At 41.2% G+C, this 18,095-nt stretch overlaps 3 protein-coding genes across 4 annotated transcripts; 2 read left to right on the forward strand and 1 right to left on the reverse strand.

Moving 5' to 3' along the window:
• Positions 1-2,901: 2,901 nt before the first annotated feature.
• Positions 2,902-4,186, forward strand: LOC140591648 (histone H1-like). The gene has a single exon (XM_072712919.1). It carries the CDS (start codon positions 2,995-2,997, stop codon positions 3,655-3,657), a length of 663 nt encoding a protein of 220 aa, XP_072569020.1. The 5' UTR covers positions 2,902-2,994; the 3' UTR covers positions 3,658-4,186.
• A 549-nt stretch (positions 4,187-4,735) lies between these two features.
• On the reverse strand, positions 4,736-13,495 carry tada3l (transcriptional adaptor 3 (NGG1 homolog, yeast)-like). Of its 2 annotated transcripts, none has more exons than XM_023805551.2 (9): positions 13,055-13,495; positions 12,171-12,398; positions 11,785-12,035; positions 11,179-11,284; positions 10,897-11,029; positions 10,274-10,377; positions 9,863-9,972; positions 7,229-7,420; positions 4,736-5,216 (listed from the first exon to the last, which is right to left on the reverse strand). In XM_023805551.2, the coding sequence occupies exons 2-9, from the start codon at positions 12,378-12,380 to the stop codon at positions 5,024-5,026; spliced, it is 1,299 nt and encodes a 432-aa protein (XP_023661319.2). In that variant the 5' UTR covers positions 12,381-12,398; positions 13,055-13,495; the 3' UTR covers positions 4,736-5,023. The 2 variants fall into 2 exon arrangements, with proteins under 2 accessions (XP_023661319.2, XP_023661320.2); XM_023805552.2 differs by lacking the exon at positions 13,055-13,495 and adding an exon at positions 12,669-13,047.
• A 182-nt stretch (positions 13,496-13,677) lies between these two features.
• Positions 13,678-17,570, forward strand: arpc4l (actin related protein 2/3 complex, subunit 4, like). Its single transcript, XM_023805555.2, has 7 exons — positions 13,678-13,696; positions 13,933-14,022; positions 15,723-15,841; positions 15,961-16,072; positions 16,364-16,459; positions 16,630-16,800; positions 17,060-17,570. Exons 2-7 carry the CDS (start codon positions 14,020-14,022, stop codon positions 17,063-17,065), a joined length of 507 nt encoding a protein of 168 aa, XP_023661323.1. The 5' UTR covers positions 13,678-13,696; positions 13,933-14,019; the 3' UTR covers positions 17,066-17,570.
• The last annotated feature ends 525 nt before the right edge of the window (positions 17,571-18,095 follow it).

Raw genomic sequence — 18,095 nt, forward strand, 5'->3', positions numbered from 1 at the left:
ACCCATAATCCTAATTGTGGGACAAGCAGTTCTTAACAAATGTATAAAACGAATGAACTTTGCGGGATATTATTGAACAAAAACACCTTTAAACGGTTGATTACTGCTAATTAAAAGAATTAAAAACAATTTTCAACAAAAACAATTTTCAACTGCTTTAACTAGATTATAATTGTCAGTATTACTTCCTGCTTGCTCTTACGCTATGTTGATACCCCCAAAGAAACAGAATCAGCTATAGCACAGTAAATGGAAATGAACGTTTAACGTTTTCTGGTATGCCCACATATTCATTATGTTTAAATGGGCAACCCAAATGGGCCCCACTAATATCCAAAGAACTCACTATGAACATGAAAATGGAAAAACATATTTTTAAACGTATGCATAATAAAAGCAACATAAATTAATATTTTGAATATATTTATGCCAAAATTACAAAATCTTTGTATACCCAAATAAACCCACAAAGGGCCCATGTGTGCCCTATATGTACAGGTTTGCTGGGCTTCCCACATACATCCCACTATAAACTTTCCTAGGCAGCCCAACAGGGCCCCAGTATCAGCCCGTTTACTAGCCCACTTAGAGCCCATGCCCACGTGGAACCCGACCAGCCCACTTTAAACCCGTGTTGGCCCCACAAGGGCGTGTTAGCTGGGTTGTGGGCTCTGTGACTGACTGGAGGGCAAGGAGGAAGGGACTGCAGGATGAGGACGGGAACTGGGGAACGACGAGGAAGGGACTGCAGGACAGGAACCAGGAAGCGATCCACTTGCGGCTCAGAGACAGATGGGGATTTATTCAAATAAAACAGAAAACACTATAAACACAATGAAACCAAAAGGACCACGAGGGGTCAAAACTAAAGGGGGTAATTAAAGTGTCTACTTTTAAATAAAGCAATTTAAATGAAAAATTTATATTTTCAGTTTATGTAATCCATGTGAAACCAAGGAGAGGCACAGAATTTCTGTCACACTTCATTATCTGCTAATGACCCGAGGCAGGGCACGCCCACAGCCATTCACACGGAAAACAGTCCGGGCAGCATGCGTACAAGGCCACGCCCCCCGGTTTAAAAACACATACAGTCTAATGGTGCGTTCGTTTATCTCTCGGATCTCGGAAATTCTGAGTTGAGTGACATTATGGTGCGTTCGACTATTTCTCTCCAAGTCGGAACTCGGATGAAAACGTCACGAAACGTCAAGAAAAACGTCGCTTCCCGTCGGAAACACGCCTTTTTCATGACGTTGAAGTCGGACAAGATTTGCCCCAAGAGCCTGTCACTTACCAGCCAATCAAAAAAAAAGAAAGGGCCTACACAATAGCCAATCAGAAAATAGTACTATTGTATCTGGGTAAAATACAACACAACAACCAATGAAAAGGCATCCTGTGGAATGTCACTCTTGCCTGTGTTCAAAACTTGACAGCCCTGGGGTAAGTTATTAAGTCTTATATAACTCTTATTCTGATAATAATAAACTAATATTAGTAAATATTTTCCTCACTTCAGCTAGCTTTTGTCAGCTTATGTGAAACATTGGCTTTCAATGCCATTTACATAGGTTAGTGTAGCATGTAGATAACTCTGCTAACATGCTGCCTTATGTAGCAAACATGTTGTTTCCTGGTGGCTAAGATAATGCCTTATGGAGTTTACAGATGTTTGTAAATGTCCTAATGTATTTCACCTCGTTTTGGATAGCTTTAGATTATGGCTGCTAATATATATTTGGCTCCGTTTTGGTTAGCCTATAATACTGCTATCGGTAATGTTATTTAGCACAAACATTTCGGGTGTAAATGTTTGAGATGCTAACATTTTTTTATTTATTTGTTTTTAGGAATGTGTCTGCATCACCCTTGCCTTCACCAGCACCTCACATCGGGACATGCATGCTAAATAAACCACAAACCAAGAAATATGTTTCTGTCCTCAAAGTATTTTCTTGTAGCACTTTCCTCTGTCCCATACCTGACTGAAAGGGGTAATTATACAGCTCATTATGCAGGTCTTTGTCTTCTCTGGTGTGAACTACAGCATTATTCATGAGCATTCCCACCTCCTCGCATATGGCCTTTCCAAACAAAAAGTGTCTTAGAAAATTTAAATGGATGTATTGTTTTCTGTAAATGAGTGATTGAGATGATTGTCACATCATTTTGAAGTAAAACCTCTACACTACAAGATCCAGGTCACAAAAGTCTTGTACACAAATGTCATGAATGTGTTTTGTGGTCTAATTTCAGTGACTTATTTTTTTGTTGTTTTCAAGAATCACGCATAACTGTTATTTTCTCCAATATAACGATTTGTACATACATGCTGCTCATATATTATTGTAGCCCAGTTTCTGCTGAATACAATGTTATCAGACTTTAGACATTTATATGTTTATAAGTAACTGAAAAATACACAAATGTCAGGACATGTCAGAATCTCTTCAGGGCTCCAAAACAACTTCAGACTCCTAGGGGTTAAAATAAACTAAACATTAAATATTTCGATAATGTGCCACTTCTGTAAAATGAAATTGGCCCTAGTAAATTGGCAGTTCCCGACTTCGGAAATGTAAAGCAGGCGCACGCAGGAATACTTTCAAGTTTCCAAAATTTTCTCTCTTGAAGTAGGTCCCCCCATCCTACTTAAAGCTAGAAATCTGGGGAGTGCTCTTTCATTTCTGTTTTCTTACTAACAGTTTCTAACATATCATTTTACCGAATGCACCGCTACACATTATATCGGTCAGTCTGCATATCTGACGTCGAAATATGTAAGATAATTGTGTCACTTGGGAGAAAACTAGTTTTAAACAAACTTCAAAAAACACAACCTCATTCTCGCAGCGACAAGCTGTGTTGTTGTTCCCAATCACGTCCGCTTATCGGTGATATATATACCTTGCGCCGCAACCAGCGTGTCATTTACTCGCAACTCAAACGAAGTTGTGATTGTCAGGCTCCATCAATAACACAATTTTAGCCATGGTCACTGACACCCAAGAAACAGTGCCAGTCGCGGCTCCTGATGAGACTGCCACAGAGCCCAAAAAGAAAGCTTCCTCCGGTAAGGTAAAAGCAGCGGCGCCTGGAACACCAGCTAAAAAGAAGAAATCTGGCAAAAAGAAGAATCAACCTGGAAAATACAGTATGCTCGTGATCGACATTATCCGTAAACTGGCCGAGAGGAATGGCTCCTCACTGGTCAAGATCTACAACGAAGCCAAAAAAGTGAGCTGGTTCGACCAGCAAAACGGCCGCACCTACTTGCGGTACTCCATCAAAGCGCTGCTGCTGAACGACTCTCTGATTCAAGTGAAAGGTACCGGAGCCAACGGCTCCTTCAAAATCAACAAGAAGAAGTTCGAGAAATCGGGCGACAAGAAGAGCGCATCTAAAAGTCCAAAGGCCCCCGCGGCTGCCAGGAAAGCCAAAAAGCCATCGGAGAAGAAAGCCAAGGCAAAGGCCAGTCCGAAGAAGAAGAAGAAGCCCGACGCGCCTGCAGGAGCCCACAAGAAAGCGGCAGTCAAGCCAAAGAAAGCAGCCAAGAAGCCCACCGCTGCCAAGAAGGTGAAGCCGAAGAAGGTCACCAAGCCGTCCGTGCCCAAAGTGCCCAAAGCCAAGAAGGCGCCCAAGGAGTCAAAGTAGAAAACATGGACTTGAGCAGATTTTTATTTTTTTTACGACTTTTGTGTCAATAGCCATTAACATGGCAATGTCTTTAATTACCATTCAATATATTTTATAGCAGAAGACGTTTATTTTGCGCGCGTTTGCTTTGTTTTTTTTTTTTTGGTGAAAGTTTCGTGACTTTTGTCTTGTAAGATAGGGGTAAATTACCTTACTTATTGACTTATTCGGTAACACACCATAGAGCTGATGTCATGATTAGACTGTATTGCTTTTTGATTTTCGTTTCTTTCTGCGGTCAACGCCCAGCTGAGTATGTACGTTGGATTCAAGGTTCTTAAATGCATATGTTACTTAATTGGGAAAAGTTTATAGTACCCCGGTAAATTCAATAATATGTGTTAACTTAAAATGTGGCGGGACCATAAGAACGTTTTTTTAAAAATACTGAAACCCACTTTATATACCATGTGTAAGTCCTGCTGTGCTCTTTCCAGTCTCTGCGATTATGGCTTACGTGTGCATTAAAGTGTTATTAAAACTTAAAGCTGAGAAATGTCTTGCATTAACAACTTTTACGGTTAATTTAATGGATAATACTACGGTTTCTTCACTGGGCTGCTCACTATTTCCTCTTAATCTTGGCTCGTGATTGACATAAGCCCCGTGCTCTAATTGGCTAATTAGACTGAAGTTGATATACAAAGCAGCCAATAGGGTATTCTAACGCCCTGGCTAAACTTTAATTAGCCAGTTACAGAAACGCTCCGATTTTGAAATCATGGGTCTACTTCCGTGCTTTCTGCTCGCTTAAGAAATGACATTTCCTGTAAACCTTTACGTGCATGACAAGCATTTACCCTCAGACCTCAAAAAGAAAAAAAATCTTTAAAACGTTGCTGAGTCTACTGTGCCGTCTGCAATCCTTTTACAAATCATATACAGGACAATCTCCGATCTCTCTATATCTGGCAGAGTTATTTGCATGATTAGCCACAGGATAACTAAATATCCATTGAAAATCTCAAGATCAGCTTATATTACCTTCAAATATGATTAAACCGTTTTAAAACCTTTCAAAAACTTAAAGCAGTGCTGCATTCTTTACACAAAGTTCTTTTTATTAAAACATCTGATTTTGTACATATGTATAAATGTGACAACTGAAAAACACTAAAATAAAGTGGATGTCCATGGATTCAACGGCAAGCATAGTACAAACTTTACAAAAAAAAAAAAAAAACATAGCTGGTTTACCTCAATTACCATATCAAGTATAACATGTCTAAATGAGTCCTAACTCCACTGAAAAAGAATGCAGAAACCATTCAGAGTATCCCTCTCTAGAAGGCTGAACTACACTCTGCTCCTTCCAGTATCTCCTCTAACCATCTAGTAGTTTCAGGATGCTTTCCCTCTCACGCAGGGCCTTCCAGGCTTGGTCCTTCTCCTTCTTTGTGGGGGTACGTTTCTTTTGTCGCGCAGCCATGATGCGCCGGAATGCTTCCATCACCTCGTTGTCGGCGACCCGGACTCGCTGTCGCAGCTCCTGTTTACGCATCTCTTCCCTGGCCAACCTGTAGTGGCCAACAGATGCTGATCAGGCCCTCTCTCCTCTCTCACACAAAGCATTAGGAGGGACAAATGGGTAGATCACCCAAAGGGAAAAAATGAAAGGAAGGACTAAAGAGAACGCAGTGGGCCTGCCGACTAGTAGGTAACTAAGACTAAACTGCCAGTATTATTATCTTTAATTGTTTTTTTCTAAATACAATATCCAATAATCTACATGATCCATCTTCCAACGCTTTATCCAGTACACACTGGTCTGCATGTCATTACATCAGAGGGAACTGTAGCGACCTGGATTGATAACTGGTTAACGGATAGGAAGCAGCGAGTAGTTATAAGAGGCTCAATGTCACAGTGGGCCTGCGTTCATAGTGGGGTACCACAGGGTTCAATTTTAGGACCACTTTTGTTCCTAATTTACATAAATGATATAGACACCAATATATACAGTAAACTGGTGAAATTTGCAGATGACACCAAGGTGGGTGGTGTAGCAGATACTGAACTAGCGGCTCAGCAGCTACAGCGGGATCTTAATTTAATTAGTGACTGGGCTGACACCTGGCAGATGAAATTTAACATAGACAAATGTAAGGTACTCCATGTAGGGAGCAGAAATATAAAGTACAGGTATTTTATGGGACCTACTGAATTAAAGGTAGCTGATTATGAGAAAGACCTTGGTGTGTATGTTGATGCTTCCATGTCTCATTCTCGCCAGTGCGGGGAAGCAATAAAAAAGGCCAATAGGATGTTGGGGTATATCTCCAGGTGTGTGGAGTTTAAGTCAAGGGAGGTAATGCTAAGATTATACAATTCCTTGGTGAGACCTCACCTAGAATATTGTGTACAGGTTTGGTCACCATATCTTAAAAAGGACATAGCGGCCTTAGAAAAGGTGCAGCGTAGGGCCACAAGAATGATTCCTGGTCTTAGAGGAATGTCCTACGAGGAAAGGTTAATTGAGCTAAATCTGTTCAGCCTCAAGCAAAGGAGACTGAGGGGGGACATGATCCAGGTCTATAAGATTCTAACAGGTTTGGATGCTGTTCAACCGAATAGTTACTTCAGCATTAGTTCAAATACAAGAACTCGTGGCCATAGGTGGAAATTAGCGGGAGAACATTTCAAACTGGATTTAAGGAAGCACTTCTTTACACAGCGTGTAGTCAGAGTATGGAATAGTCTTCCTGATAACGTAGTGCAAGCTGAATCCTTGGGTTCCTTTAAATCAGAGCTAGATAAGATTTTAACAACTCTGAGCTATTAGTTAAGTTCTCCCCAAGCGAGCTCGATGGGCCGAATGGCCTCCTCTCGTTTGTATAGTTCTTATGTTCTTATGTTCAATTAGAGATGCCAATTCACCAAACTGCATGTCTTTCAAAGGCAGGAGGAAACCGGAGTATCTGGCGGACACCCATGCAAATATAGAGGGAACATGTAAACTCCACAAATATAGTGGGGAATTTAAACCATTGACCCTGGATATATGAAGCAACAGTGCTGCCCACCCTACATAGCAAACACAAAAATACTCATGCTAATGAAAAATAAAACAAGCAATTACTTTACATATTTCAGCCAGCAATATTAGCAGAAATATACAGTGCCATAAAATGTACATGCACTGAAAGCAATAAACTGAATTAAATTTATTCACCACACACCATATTTCAATTGCTAAATGTTGTTCTGCAATTAAAAACCACGCACTATAAATTAACATATAGTGCTTGTAATGTTTTATGAAAGAGATTTACCAGGATAGACTGTAAAATTTTTTAAAAATGCACATATGTACAACTACCTTTTACTCATGCTTAGAAAAAGACAATAAATCTCAATTATATTTTAACAAAACTGCTGTAAATGGTACCAAACTGGTGCTGCCACTCCTCTATACTGGGTGTATTAATGGGATTTCCTCTGGATACCTTAAAGTAGAAAGGTGAGCATGAGCCAAACAGGAATCCCACTACTGGGCAGAACGCGGCAGATTCATCAGCTTGCTGCTCACCGAAGCAGCTCCTGCTTGCGAGTGCGGTTGTGTGCACTGAGGGCCTTCAGCTCCGCCTGCCGCTTGTGCAGTTCGGCCAGGACCTCGTCCTCGGAGTCGCCCCCGGCTCCCTGTCGCTCTTCCGTGTCCAGGAGCCCCTGGGAGACCAGCTCCTCCTTGATCCGCACCTCCAATGAACGCGTGTGTGGGACACTATGGGAAGAGACAGATGGAGGTGGTGAGGGACAGTAAGCTTTCTGTCCCACAGTCTGTGTTAAGAATGAGCAGAGGCTTACTGTGATCTACATGCTCATTTAAGTACCAGAACTTAATTAACAATGCATTGTATTTACAATTCCAGATAAGGCAGTTTTCCCTCGGAGAGTACTTTAATCCTGGAATCCTTGGAGTTACACACACACACACACACACACATACACACACCTCGGCAGGACATTGGTTTAAGATTGGAACGTTGTTATAGGACTGTGCTCCATTTAGGCCTATTGACAATATTTAAATTATTACATGAACTAATGTGTGTTTCTGCAACTGCATTTTTTCCTATAATTTTGCATTAATCAGTTCGTCATAAATGTTAGGCCTATTGCTACCGTTTCTGTCATGTCTTATTTTTTTTTAAATGAAGCATAACTTTTAATCAGTTAAATCGCTTGTGTGATATATGGCTTTGAACATTATCACTACATGTGGGGTACAGAACAAATCTAACCCATAGTATATAAATATATGTAGTATAACCCTGTTGTGGGATATATAGTCTAATTGGGAAACACAACAGTACGCTAAATGTCACATTGTGTTGCGGTTGCAATACATGGTACAGACATCAGAAGAATGTCGAATCAATATTCAGTAACATTGTCTTTGTGACACAGAGATACTTTGCCAATGGATTTTCCAGCATCGCGGAGACGACATGCCAATGCAGATCAGAAACAGAATATGGAATAGGCTGCATTTGTCCATTCATCTTTTCACTCAAGACAACAGCAATGAATAATAAGCCGATTTAAATTATTTTTGTTATATGCGGAAAACCTTATATGCTGAAAATCTTAAATTCTCATTGGTAGAGTTCTGGCAGAGGACAGAAAAAGACATGGCTGGGAGACTTCCCAATAGATTATTTGATGACCAGCACTGGGAAAACCAAAGAAAATCCAGGTTGCCTAACGCAAAATACTACCTACAGCAAGATTCAACATACTGCCTATAGCATGTGCAGTCACCCCTGATCCTGGAATGCCAGTATCCAGCAGGTTTCCTATCCCACCTCATGAGTTACTATCTGCCTGAGATCAGTTGTGGTTCATCAGAGACCAGGTAGGATAGAAAAGCCGCTTTTGCCTACCCCTGACCTACAGCAAGACTCAACAAGTCTCTACACAACCATCACACTTGTCATACCCAACACAGCCACTGGGAGTCAGACATGCAAACTGAAAGACAACCTACACTGCTTATCAATGGGTGCTTTCCCACCGCACTGAGTACTGTGCTTTTGGTATGGTATTTTTGGTACTTTCTCTTTTCCACTGACCTCTGGTCAAGTTCCAGTACCTAAAGTGCCAAAGCAGCTGGGGTACTTTTTTTTGTACTTTGGGGTGGGACTTGAAAGGCTTTCCTTGTCGATTGGTTATGCAGATAGCCTGCCACTGAAACGCAACGCAAACGCCGCCTTGAAAACAGTTACGATCTCAGAAAACAACGATACGATCTCAGAAAACAACGATACGATCTCAGAAAACAACGATAAACAAAGTAAAAAAAAAAAAAACAGTAATTGCGATCTGGTTGGACGAACAGATACAACAAAAAGATCAGGATGGTATGACAAGAAATTCTAAGTATTTTGTTTAATATATTAGGGCAGCATTTAGCGTGCTGTGCTATTTTTGGTGTAAATATAGCAATGTGATTTTGTCGTAAGAAATATGGAGTATTTATAAAGCAAAAAGGAGTTCATAAATTTCTTACAAACCTGTCAGAGTGATTTAAACATCAAGGATGAAAATGATCATAACTGTCTGGGAGAACGCAGCACTCATGCAAAAGCAGCACGAGGTCAACTTTAAACTGCTTTTTAAAATATGTATCAGATAATCTACAAAAGGAATAATAATTAAAATTGCAAAGTAGCTAAGGTTTTTTCTTATGACAGAGTAAAAATGTTTAGCAAAACAAACTCTGTGCTATAATGTCTGTACAGAATTGGAGGTAAGAAAAAGCCTGATCTTAATATAGCTGACTAGCCATGTAAGAATTGAATGTGCATAACATGCAATGTTGGGATTAATAGTGCACATTGTCCAGCCCTATAATATAGTACAGCCACTTTTAGAATGCAGAATAAAATACTCCGCCACGCGTCGTGATATCAATCGGTGCTGGTACCGGTTCTTACGCCAGTGGAAAACCAACACCTTGAAGTACCATACTTTTGGTACTTTCTCAATGTACCAGGAGTACGGTACCTAGTGCGATGGAAAAGCGCCCAATGACAGGCACAAAAGGTTTTAGGTTCTACTGGATATTAAGTCTCCTACTACACCAAAACGAAGGGACAAATTTCCATTTCATTTTCAAACTCTTCGTTTTTGACACGTTCTAGAGAGAAATCTCTTCCATTACCTGAAAGCTTTGCCCTGGCTGCGTGGGGAGGTGCTGGCGCCATCGTTCCCCATGTCCTTCCCTGACACTTCAGGGATCGGAGAGTCCTCCATGGGTGAGATGATGTTCTCCTGTTGGATATGACATCAAAGGCATGTTGAGGATATTCGCAAAAAGCCCAAATAATTCTGCAGTAACCGAAGTTGAGCCCGTATGGTGGTATGCGAGAGAAATGCCAATTAGAGAAGTATCTTGTGCATATGAAAATATGTAATTTGATGACCTTTTTGACCCTGTCTTGCATTGCACTTTCTTATAATAGAAAAGGCTCTGGGATACAACGAGTTCATTGTATTCTCCAAATAGACATGGCAATAAAACTTGAATATTGAAGTGACATTCTGTACAATTTACTGAAGACCATTTGCTAACCTCCACAAGAGCCTGAAGGAGGCGCTGTGTGAGGGGACCAAAGGGACAGCCATCCTCAGGTGGGTCGTGCTGGGACTCTGACTTCTTCAGAAGTGCATCCACATCTAGGAGAACATCACCATAAGAGCACACACCATATTCCACATCCACAGCAACCACATGGAAGGAAGTCTTCATGAAGATCATAGTTTTCATCATCAGATTTCTAAGACAGCAGTACACAAGAATAAGTTGAAGCAGGAGACACTGGGAACAACCAAAACCCAGCTAGGTAGAGGGCAGATGCAACTTTCTAATGCCAGAGATGACCGTCAACTTATCTGGCAGTGCTTCATAAATCAGAGGATGACCTCAAGTGACATTCAAAAAGAAGGGGAAATATTAAATATGTGTGAAGTGCACTGCTAGGACAATTCAAAACCCATAAAGAAGATCCATAAAGAAAGGAAGAAGCCCTTCATCAATGAGAAGCAGGGAAGAGCCAGGTTGGAGTTTGCAAAAAAAAAAAAAGGTATGTTTTACACAGAAGCATACCCATAAATTGAGAAATCAGTGAAATTTTCTCAATTTTTTCTGGAGCTGTATGGTCAGCATCTGCTCCCAGTCCTTCCTAGCCCTCTTACCCTTGGCATCCAGCTCAGAGAGTGGTCCCATAACTCCTTTCTTCTTCTCATTGGCTCGGGCTCCATCCCTCTGCTCCTCCAGCAGGTCTTCCTGAGCCCAGCGTTGGGAGTAATGCTTTCCCAGGACCGGTACCTACAACACAGCGCCACTGTTCATTGGTCCAGCAGCTAGCACTGCCCCTGGCACGCACTCCACCCTTTTCGTGAATGATGCCTTTCTTGTGTGTGCAGTGGAGCTGAAAACAGCGCCTCTGTGCTGGAGCGGCCGCTCGTCTGCTGCACCTTGTAATATTCTGCCTCGTCCTCAGGCGTCTTCAGCAGCTCCTCCAACACTCTGATCTCCTCGTTGGTGATATCAGCACAGTATGGCTCCACTGACGCCCAGAACCTGTCATGTACAAGCGTCCGACACGCCCACAGGCACGCCCAGAATCACAATCACATGTCGACAAACAGACTCGTACCTTACAGTGGTTCTAAAACTGTGGGTCGCAATTGTCTGGGACCCCCCCCCCCCTCACCCCGGAACAGGCTTTGTGTCACTAATGGAATTAGGGGGGAAAGAAGGCGAGTTCCTCTGAAACAGAGCATCAGCTACTAGATCAGTGGATCAGGAAAGAAAGGGGTCACAAGATTGAGGGTCTCCAGACACGCAGTTTGAGAACCACTGATCAAGAAGACTGGCAATAATCTTCATAAATTTGTCTTGTGTATTGACCCTATTAAAACAAGGTAAGCACTTCCTGTTAACAATGTGACAGAATTAAACGGGAAAAATAAACAGTATTTCAGCTACTAGGCACTGTGCATAGCATGAAATAGCTATTGTATATACACCGTTCATATCATTCATCACAGAGCAATTGGATGGATGCACATATCACTGACCGATTGGGGGCATCATTCTTGGGATTACGGGGTATATCCTGTGGATCCTCGTTAAATTCATACTCCTGGATCTTGGGCTGCAAGTTTTTGGATTTGGGCCGGCCGGGACCAGGCCCAGGCCCATGGCTTCCTTTGCCGTCCAGCTTCTGCTTCTTTGGCTTGGAGTGGCGGGGCGTGGTCATGAGATCAGCTTCCTTCCCCGGTTTAAGGAAGCGTTTGTCCACCTTTTTATCCTGCCAGTCTGTCAGGATCTAAGGGAAAATGAACTGCACTGGAAAAGAGCTTAAATCATCCCCTCTTTTTACGTTAATGTATCGTTTTACAGAATAATCCTTTAACAGTTAGGATGCCTTTTCCATCTCTCAAAGCTTCCCTCCCCTGGTTACCTGTCTCTGCTCCTCCAGAGCACGAAGCCGGCGATTAGCAGAAGACAAGAGTGTCTCCAGCTCAAGCTGCAAGGTGTCCAGCTCCTCGATCCCAATGCCATCATCGTCTGACCTGCTCAGGACAGCTGTGTACCGCGGGCAAAGCTTGCCATGCTCAACTGGCTTAAAATCATAATATTTAAGAGGCGGGCAATCTTTTAATTCACTCATCCTGATGATGAAAAGGGGCTGCAAAAACAAGAGATATACCACACTTGTAGCACAGTGGATTTACATTCAACCTCAATGTTCCAAGAGGAATTCACGGTTGTATCCATGAAACTGGTACTTAGTCTGCCTGAACTGTTCCATGAAGATATCCCACTTTACAAGTCTGAAAATCGCCCTCGATTATATATCTTGCTAAACAAAAACAACAACACCAATAATAATAATAAGAAGAAGGAGAAGAAGAAGAAGAATTCATTGACAATTAGCAGAATATAGATTTTAACGCACTTGGGTTCATAAAATGTGGCAAACCAGGTACCATGGATACTATGGACTTCATCCTTAACTGGTCCAACAGAGGTAAACGTAATATACCGGTCGTTATATAGTTTAACACGTGTATTTACATGGCAGAAGACCACGGGCCATTATACACACAGGCAGCACGTATCGCGACATGCGCCGCCGCGAGCTTCTGTCTGAAGCAGCCACTCGTTAGCTCATTAGCTAACTACATATACGAGGTCTTCCGCTTGGCGTAAAGCAATCAACGGCTTAAAACTGTCTCTGTCGCCAACTCTGCATTAATTCACAAAGTGAAAATGTGTATCAAGCGTGGTCATCGAAGTACCGTATTAATAAATAAACACCAAAACAACTGCCCACCGATTTACCTTCAGATTGCAGTGTCCATTATCGACCGTACCATCAGGAAGGAAAGGGGACAAACAGTAAACGCTCGAGTACACTTGTTTTTTTGTTTTTTTTTTAATAATACATCAAATTCTTATACAGGTTTTTCACATTAATGGCACATATATTACTACATGATCTTATATGCTTTAAATAACCCTGCCTAATATGATGGAATAGTATTTAAAATTCGTTCAGTCCTCCAGCTTATTGGTACGCGTTAAAGCGTTTTCGTATGCAATATTCAATAGTGGCAAATACTAATGCAGAAGGATGTCTAGTATGTGTATTGCAAATGTATAAAAAAAAGTAGAAGTGCAACTCAAAGTATTGCTAGTTATGATGTACTTCTGTAATGATTCGTTTTATTCGTCTGAAATTAAACATTCTTACTTCCAGCACAGAAACCTCTTTTCCTTTGTGGTAAACTCAACTCCCCTAAATTTATCTGAACAGTTCCGCGTCCCATTTTGCCTTATAAGGAAAAAACTATCGGCTCGATGTAATATCAATGGAAATAGAGGCTGTAAAATGCAAGGGAATTAAGAACTACACTAAGTTATAAATATTTCACGACATAATTATTTTTAAATGGGCTACTGTGCTTTAATAAGCAAAAAAAGGTATGTATTTTATCAGGCTCGAGCATAAACCCTGAATTAGGAAATAAAAGGGAGGGGTGGCCGTAGAATAAACGCTTTAACGTCGAGGTAGAACACAATATAGATAACATACTTTTAACTTCTTCTTATTATAAACTTTATAAGATTCCAAATAAAGAAAGCTGATAACGTCGTGTACTATTAAATGTATAAGTGTTTTGTAATCATACATAAAATTTCCCCATTATTTGCCATAGGTGGTATAGTCCTATGTAGGACAGCGTTCACGGAAGAGCAGGCGTGGCGAGTGCACTTGCATCTTCTTTCACTCTTGACACGGCGAAATGGTAAGAAAACTGCATATTTGTTTAATATCGCTAATGTAGGTGACAGATTATTTAACGGCAACGTAACGCATATGCTTGGTTGTCTGTAATGCCATGTTGCACATAGAATCCACAGTACTTGTGTTTTTTCTTGCTGATACAGTCTTGGTTGTAGTATGAAGTCATTCGTACAGCCGGCCGAACAAGAAAGCTGAAATCCCCACCCAGATGGAAAGTAATCTGCAATGTGCATTGATTATTCTAGGTGATTACAGACTTATTCACAACGAAATGTGACTTATTCACTAAATAAAAATATCTAAGTCGAATCCTTGGTGATATTCGAGGAATCTGGGTCGTAATGCATCTGGAATACTGACGTCACGGTTGTTAGGATTGGCTGCTTCCTGCTACTCTTGGATTGCCGGTCTGTTAAGAAGCCAGCTGTCGAGTTGGATCCAATGGCATGCTTTATGTTTGAAATGTGTAGCTAGTTGCACGCAGAATAAACAACTAACTACCACGGACCTTCTTTATAATATTTTATACCTGCAAACATGATCAGTTTCCTGTATTTCATGATAAAATATCATTGGACATATCTAGTGAAGACCTACTAGGTCTGCATAGCAGTTGTTTCCTTTCGAATGCGCTTATTATGTAGAGGCTGTAGACCTAAGCGTAGCCTACCTGCAGAGTTAAGGTCATTCGGTTATTGACAAAACGAACCTGGAAGTATTACAGCGTATCAGTTTGGTGTCATAATGATTTGTCCCTGAAGAGAAGTATTAACATACAATATTTCCTCACTGTAAATATCAGTATGAGCGAGCCGCCTCGTGCATGAGTTATTCACATTGTTGGGTTTATTGGCTGGTAAGGAAAACGTTCTGGTTAGTAATCTTTAATTTGCACCATTGTAGAAGGAGAAATATGTTAAGGCTTTAATAACTCTAATGTGCTGGCGGACGTGCTATCATTAATATTGAGGTTGAGAGCCCAGTCAGGCTTAGATATGCTGTGCATTCACGTCATCTTATAATAAATATGTTTAAGGAAACGACTTATAGCCGCTGGTAATATTACCATAAAAAGCAGAAATTCATGTCAGCTGTGCCAAATAAGAAGTTGATATTTATGGAGTGCATACTTCTCCTTGAGTTCAGTGCTTCCTCTTTTATCAGTATCAGATACGTAGCCAGAGCCACCGTTTACAAAGACCTTTAAAAAGTATGCCTGCTATATGACCCACGTCACAAATGTCAAAGTGTTTGTGTGGGTGAATTTCACCACATAGCTGATACGACCTCTTAATAGCTCTGTCCATTTACACTTACAACATAAATCCTAAAATGCGTAAGTTTTGTTTGGGGTGTCGAAAGGAGGAGAGCAGCGATACATCTGCAAGGATTCTCCATTGCTGCATAAAAGTACAGCATTTCTGGAATTCCAGCAGCACGCCAAGACCTGTGTGTCAGCATGTTTCAGCCGTTTTACCATTCTGTTTCATTTCGGGGTGGGGTTGGGGGGTAGTTGAGCAAATATGTTTTCACTTCCTGCAACAGCATACATCATTCTGGACCAATAACCTTTGATTATGTCATAATATGATCACATAGGCCAATTGACTGACATGTTTCTATGTACAGGGATCCTTTAATGCTCAAGGTTATGATGACTTGCTGTAGTGAAGTTCTCCCCATCCTAAATTTTCTTCTTAGACGGCGACTCTACGTCCGTACCTGAATGCCGTGCGTGCCACATTGCAGGCGGCCCTCTGTCTGGAGAACTTCTCCTCTCAGGTAGTGGAGCGCCACAACAAGCCAGAAGTCGAGGTCCGGTAAGTTACCTCGCCTATGTAGGCATGAGCTTACTCAGCCACGCTCATCTCAACTTAACCTCAAATGTCAGACGTCTGATGCGTACGCTGTGGCTGCTGCTTTCTTCCTGTGCCTTCAGGAGCAGTAAGGAGCTACTCTTGCAGCCCGTGATCATCAGCCGCAATGAAAAGGAGAAGGTTCTGATCGAGGGGTCCATCAACTCTGTCCGTGTCAGCATTGCTGTTAAGCAGGTTAGCCAGATACCATCCATTCTCAGTCCACACCCATCATTGTTTATCATCAAAATGATCATCAGTTTATCATGAGAATGATCACTTCAAAATATTTTTTGCAAGTATGGCCAATTGTGGCCATGGTGTTTCATCAGACTGATTATTTAAGTGCCAGCAGTTGTGTTTTATCAAAGCCTTTCTAGTGATGCTCCTGGCTTTCGCTGATGTTCTCTCCTGCGTGACTGACGTGCATTGTATGATTTTTATGACTGAGCCTCCATATGAGTGGGATGTTCATTCCTCAAACAGGCAGATGAGATTGAGAAGATTTTGTGCCACAAGTTCATGCGCTTCATGATGATGAGAGCAGAGAACTTTTTCATCTTGAGGAGGAAACCTGTGGAGGTGAGAGAGAGAAAGTTAAACGAGGTGGCCGGGTGGGTGTGGGAAGAGGGATGTCCATTAGAAAGATCTGGAACACTGAGCAGTGCATGAAAAACATGAGTGAAGCTTGGCCAGTTGCTGAAGGCAGTATTGGATATCTTTGAGATGATCTTTTCCATACACGTTTTCAGGGTTATGACATTAGCTTCCTCATCACCAACTTCCACACGGAGCAGATGTACAAGCATAAGCTGGTGGACTTTGTCATCCACTTCATGGAGGAAATTGACAAGGAGATCAGTGAGATGAAACTATCCGTTAACGCCCGTGCCCGCATTGTTGCAGAAGAATTCCTCAAAAACGTGAGTCTCTCTTTATACTTGTCTCCATTCTCTGAACCAAAGCACAATTCCATCCACAAAACCAAAGAAGCTTTGATTATTATCAGTGTAACATTCAAAAGGTCATGTAGGATTTAAAATCCTACATAACTATAAAACCGAGATGTTTAAGCTCCCCTTTGAAACTGTATGCAAATGTTGACGTTTTTAACAAGTTTCACTGAATAGAAAAGTAACAGAAATGCAATTTTGTAACCAAGCACTTCTTTGCACTTTGCAGTTTTGAGGAACATTCCACATGCAGATCCCATAACATGGCCATCACCATGGTTACCTGTAAGGTGGGGATGGGTTAGGGGCCAAATGAGAGAAAGAGAGAGAGAGAGAGAGAGAGAGGTGCTTATGGGGCACAGAATCGGCAAGGAAAACCAATAAAGAGACCACCTGAGCAAGAGAGTATGGCCTCTGTCCATAGGCATCCCTGCACTTAGGAATATTGGTATTTGTACATAATTATTCTCTCATTCATTTCTGCCTTCAGAACAAAACCAGGGCGGGTCCTTCAATTAACTCAATCAATATTACTGAGGGCAGAGAAGCACTGAGAATTTTGTTCCAGTAACTTAATGTTTTGTGTTTTTTTTTTTATACACAAATATTTTTTTTGTTACTAAAAACATTCAAAACAAGGTCCATAAAATACCTTTCTTGTATTTCAATGCAGATTATGAAGTGATTGATACAATATTATGTTATTGATGACAATTAAAGCCCATTACTGCTTGTTTGTATCTTTGTGTGTTGCTCTTTTGTCTGTGTGGAAGCTATGATATAATTGATATGATGAAAACAATATATAATTGAGGAATAGGAAATGGTAGTATGCTGGAGAGTCTGGCCTCACTGTATGCAAAAAGAATTTGCTGGACTGGGCGTGTGAGTCTATGGAATAACATACCCGATCTTTGCATTATATGACATGATTTACAAAAAATAATGACATACTTCCATTACTGTTACATGGTACAGTATCTGTTTGAGCCATCCGTATTTGAAAGACTCCATATTCAGTGCAGTCATAGCAGCATCTCATATGTGACAGACATTAATATCTGCATGCCACGGGTACCTGTTAAATTTGCTTGGGTCACATAGTTTTACCATCTTTAACAGTAAATTATAATGTGATTGATGCCAGTTTTTGTAGCTTGCTACAGTGATAGTGCCAATATAAAGTTCATAGACATACAGAAAACGGGCAAATCAGTACTGTGCCTAGTACTGTGTCTCATTTTTGTAGACCCAGTGTGACTTTC

Source organism: Paramormyrops kingsleyae, chromosome 6, assembly GCF_048594095.1.
Source record: "Paramormyrops kingsleyae isolate MSU_618 chromosome 6, PKINGS_0.4, whole genome shotgun sequence".
Classification (NCBI taxonomy): Eukaryota; Metazoa; Chordata; class Actinopteri; order Osteoglossiformes; family Mormyridae; genus Paramormyrops; species Paramormyrops kingsleyae.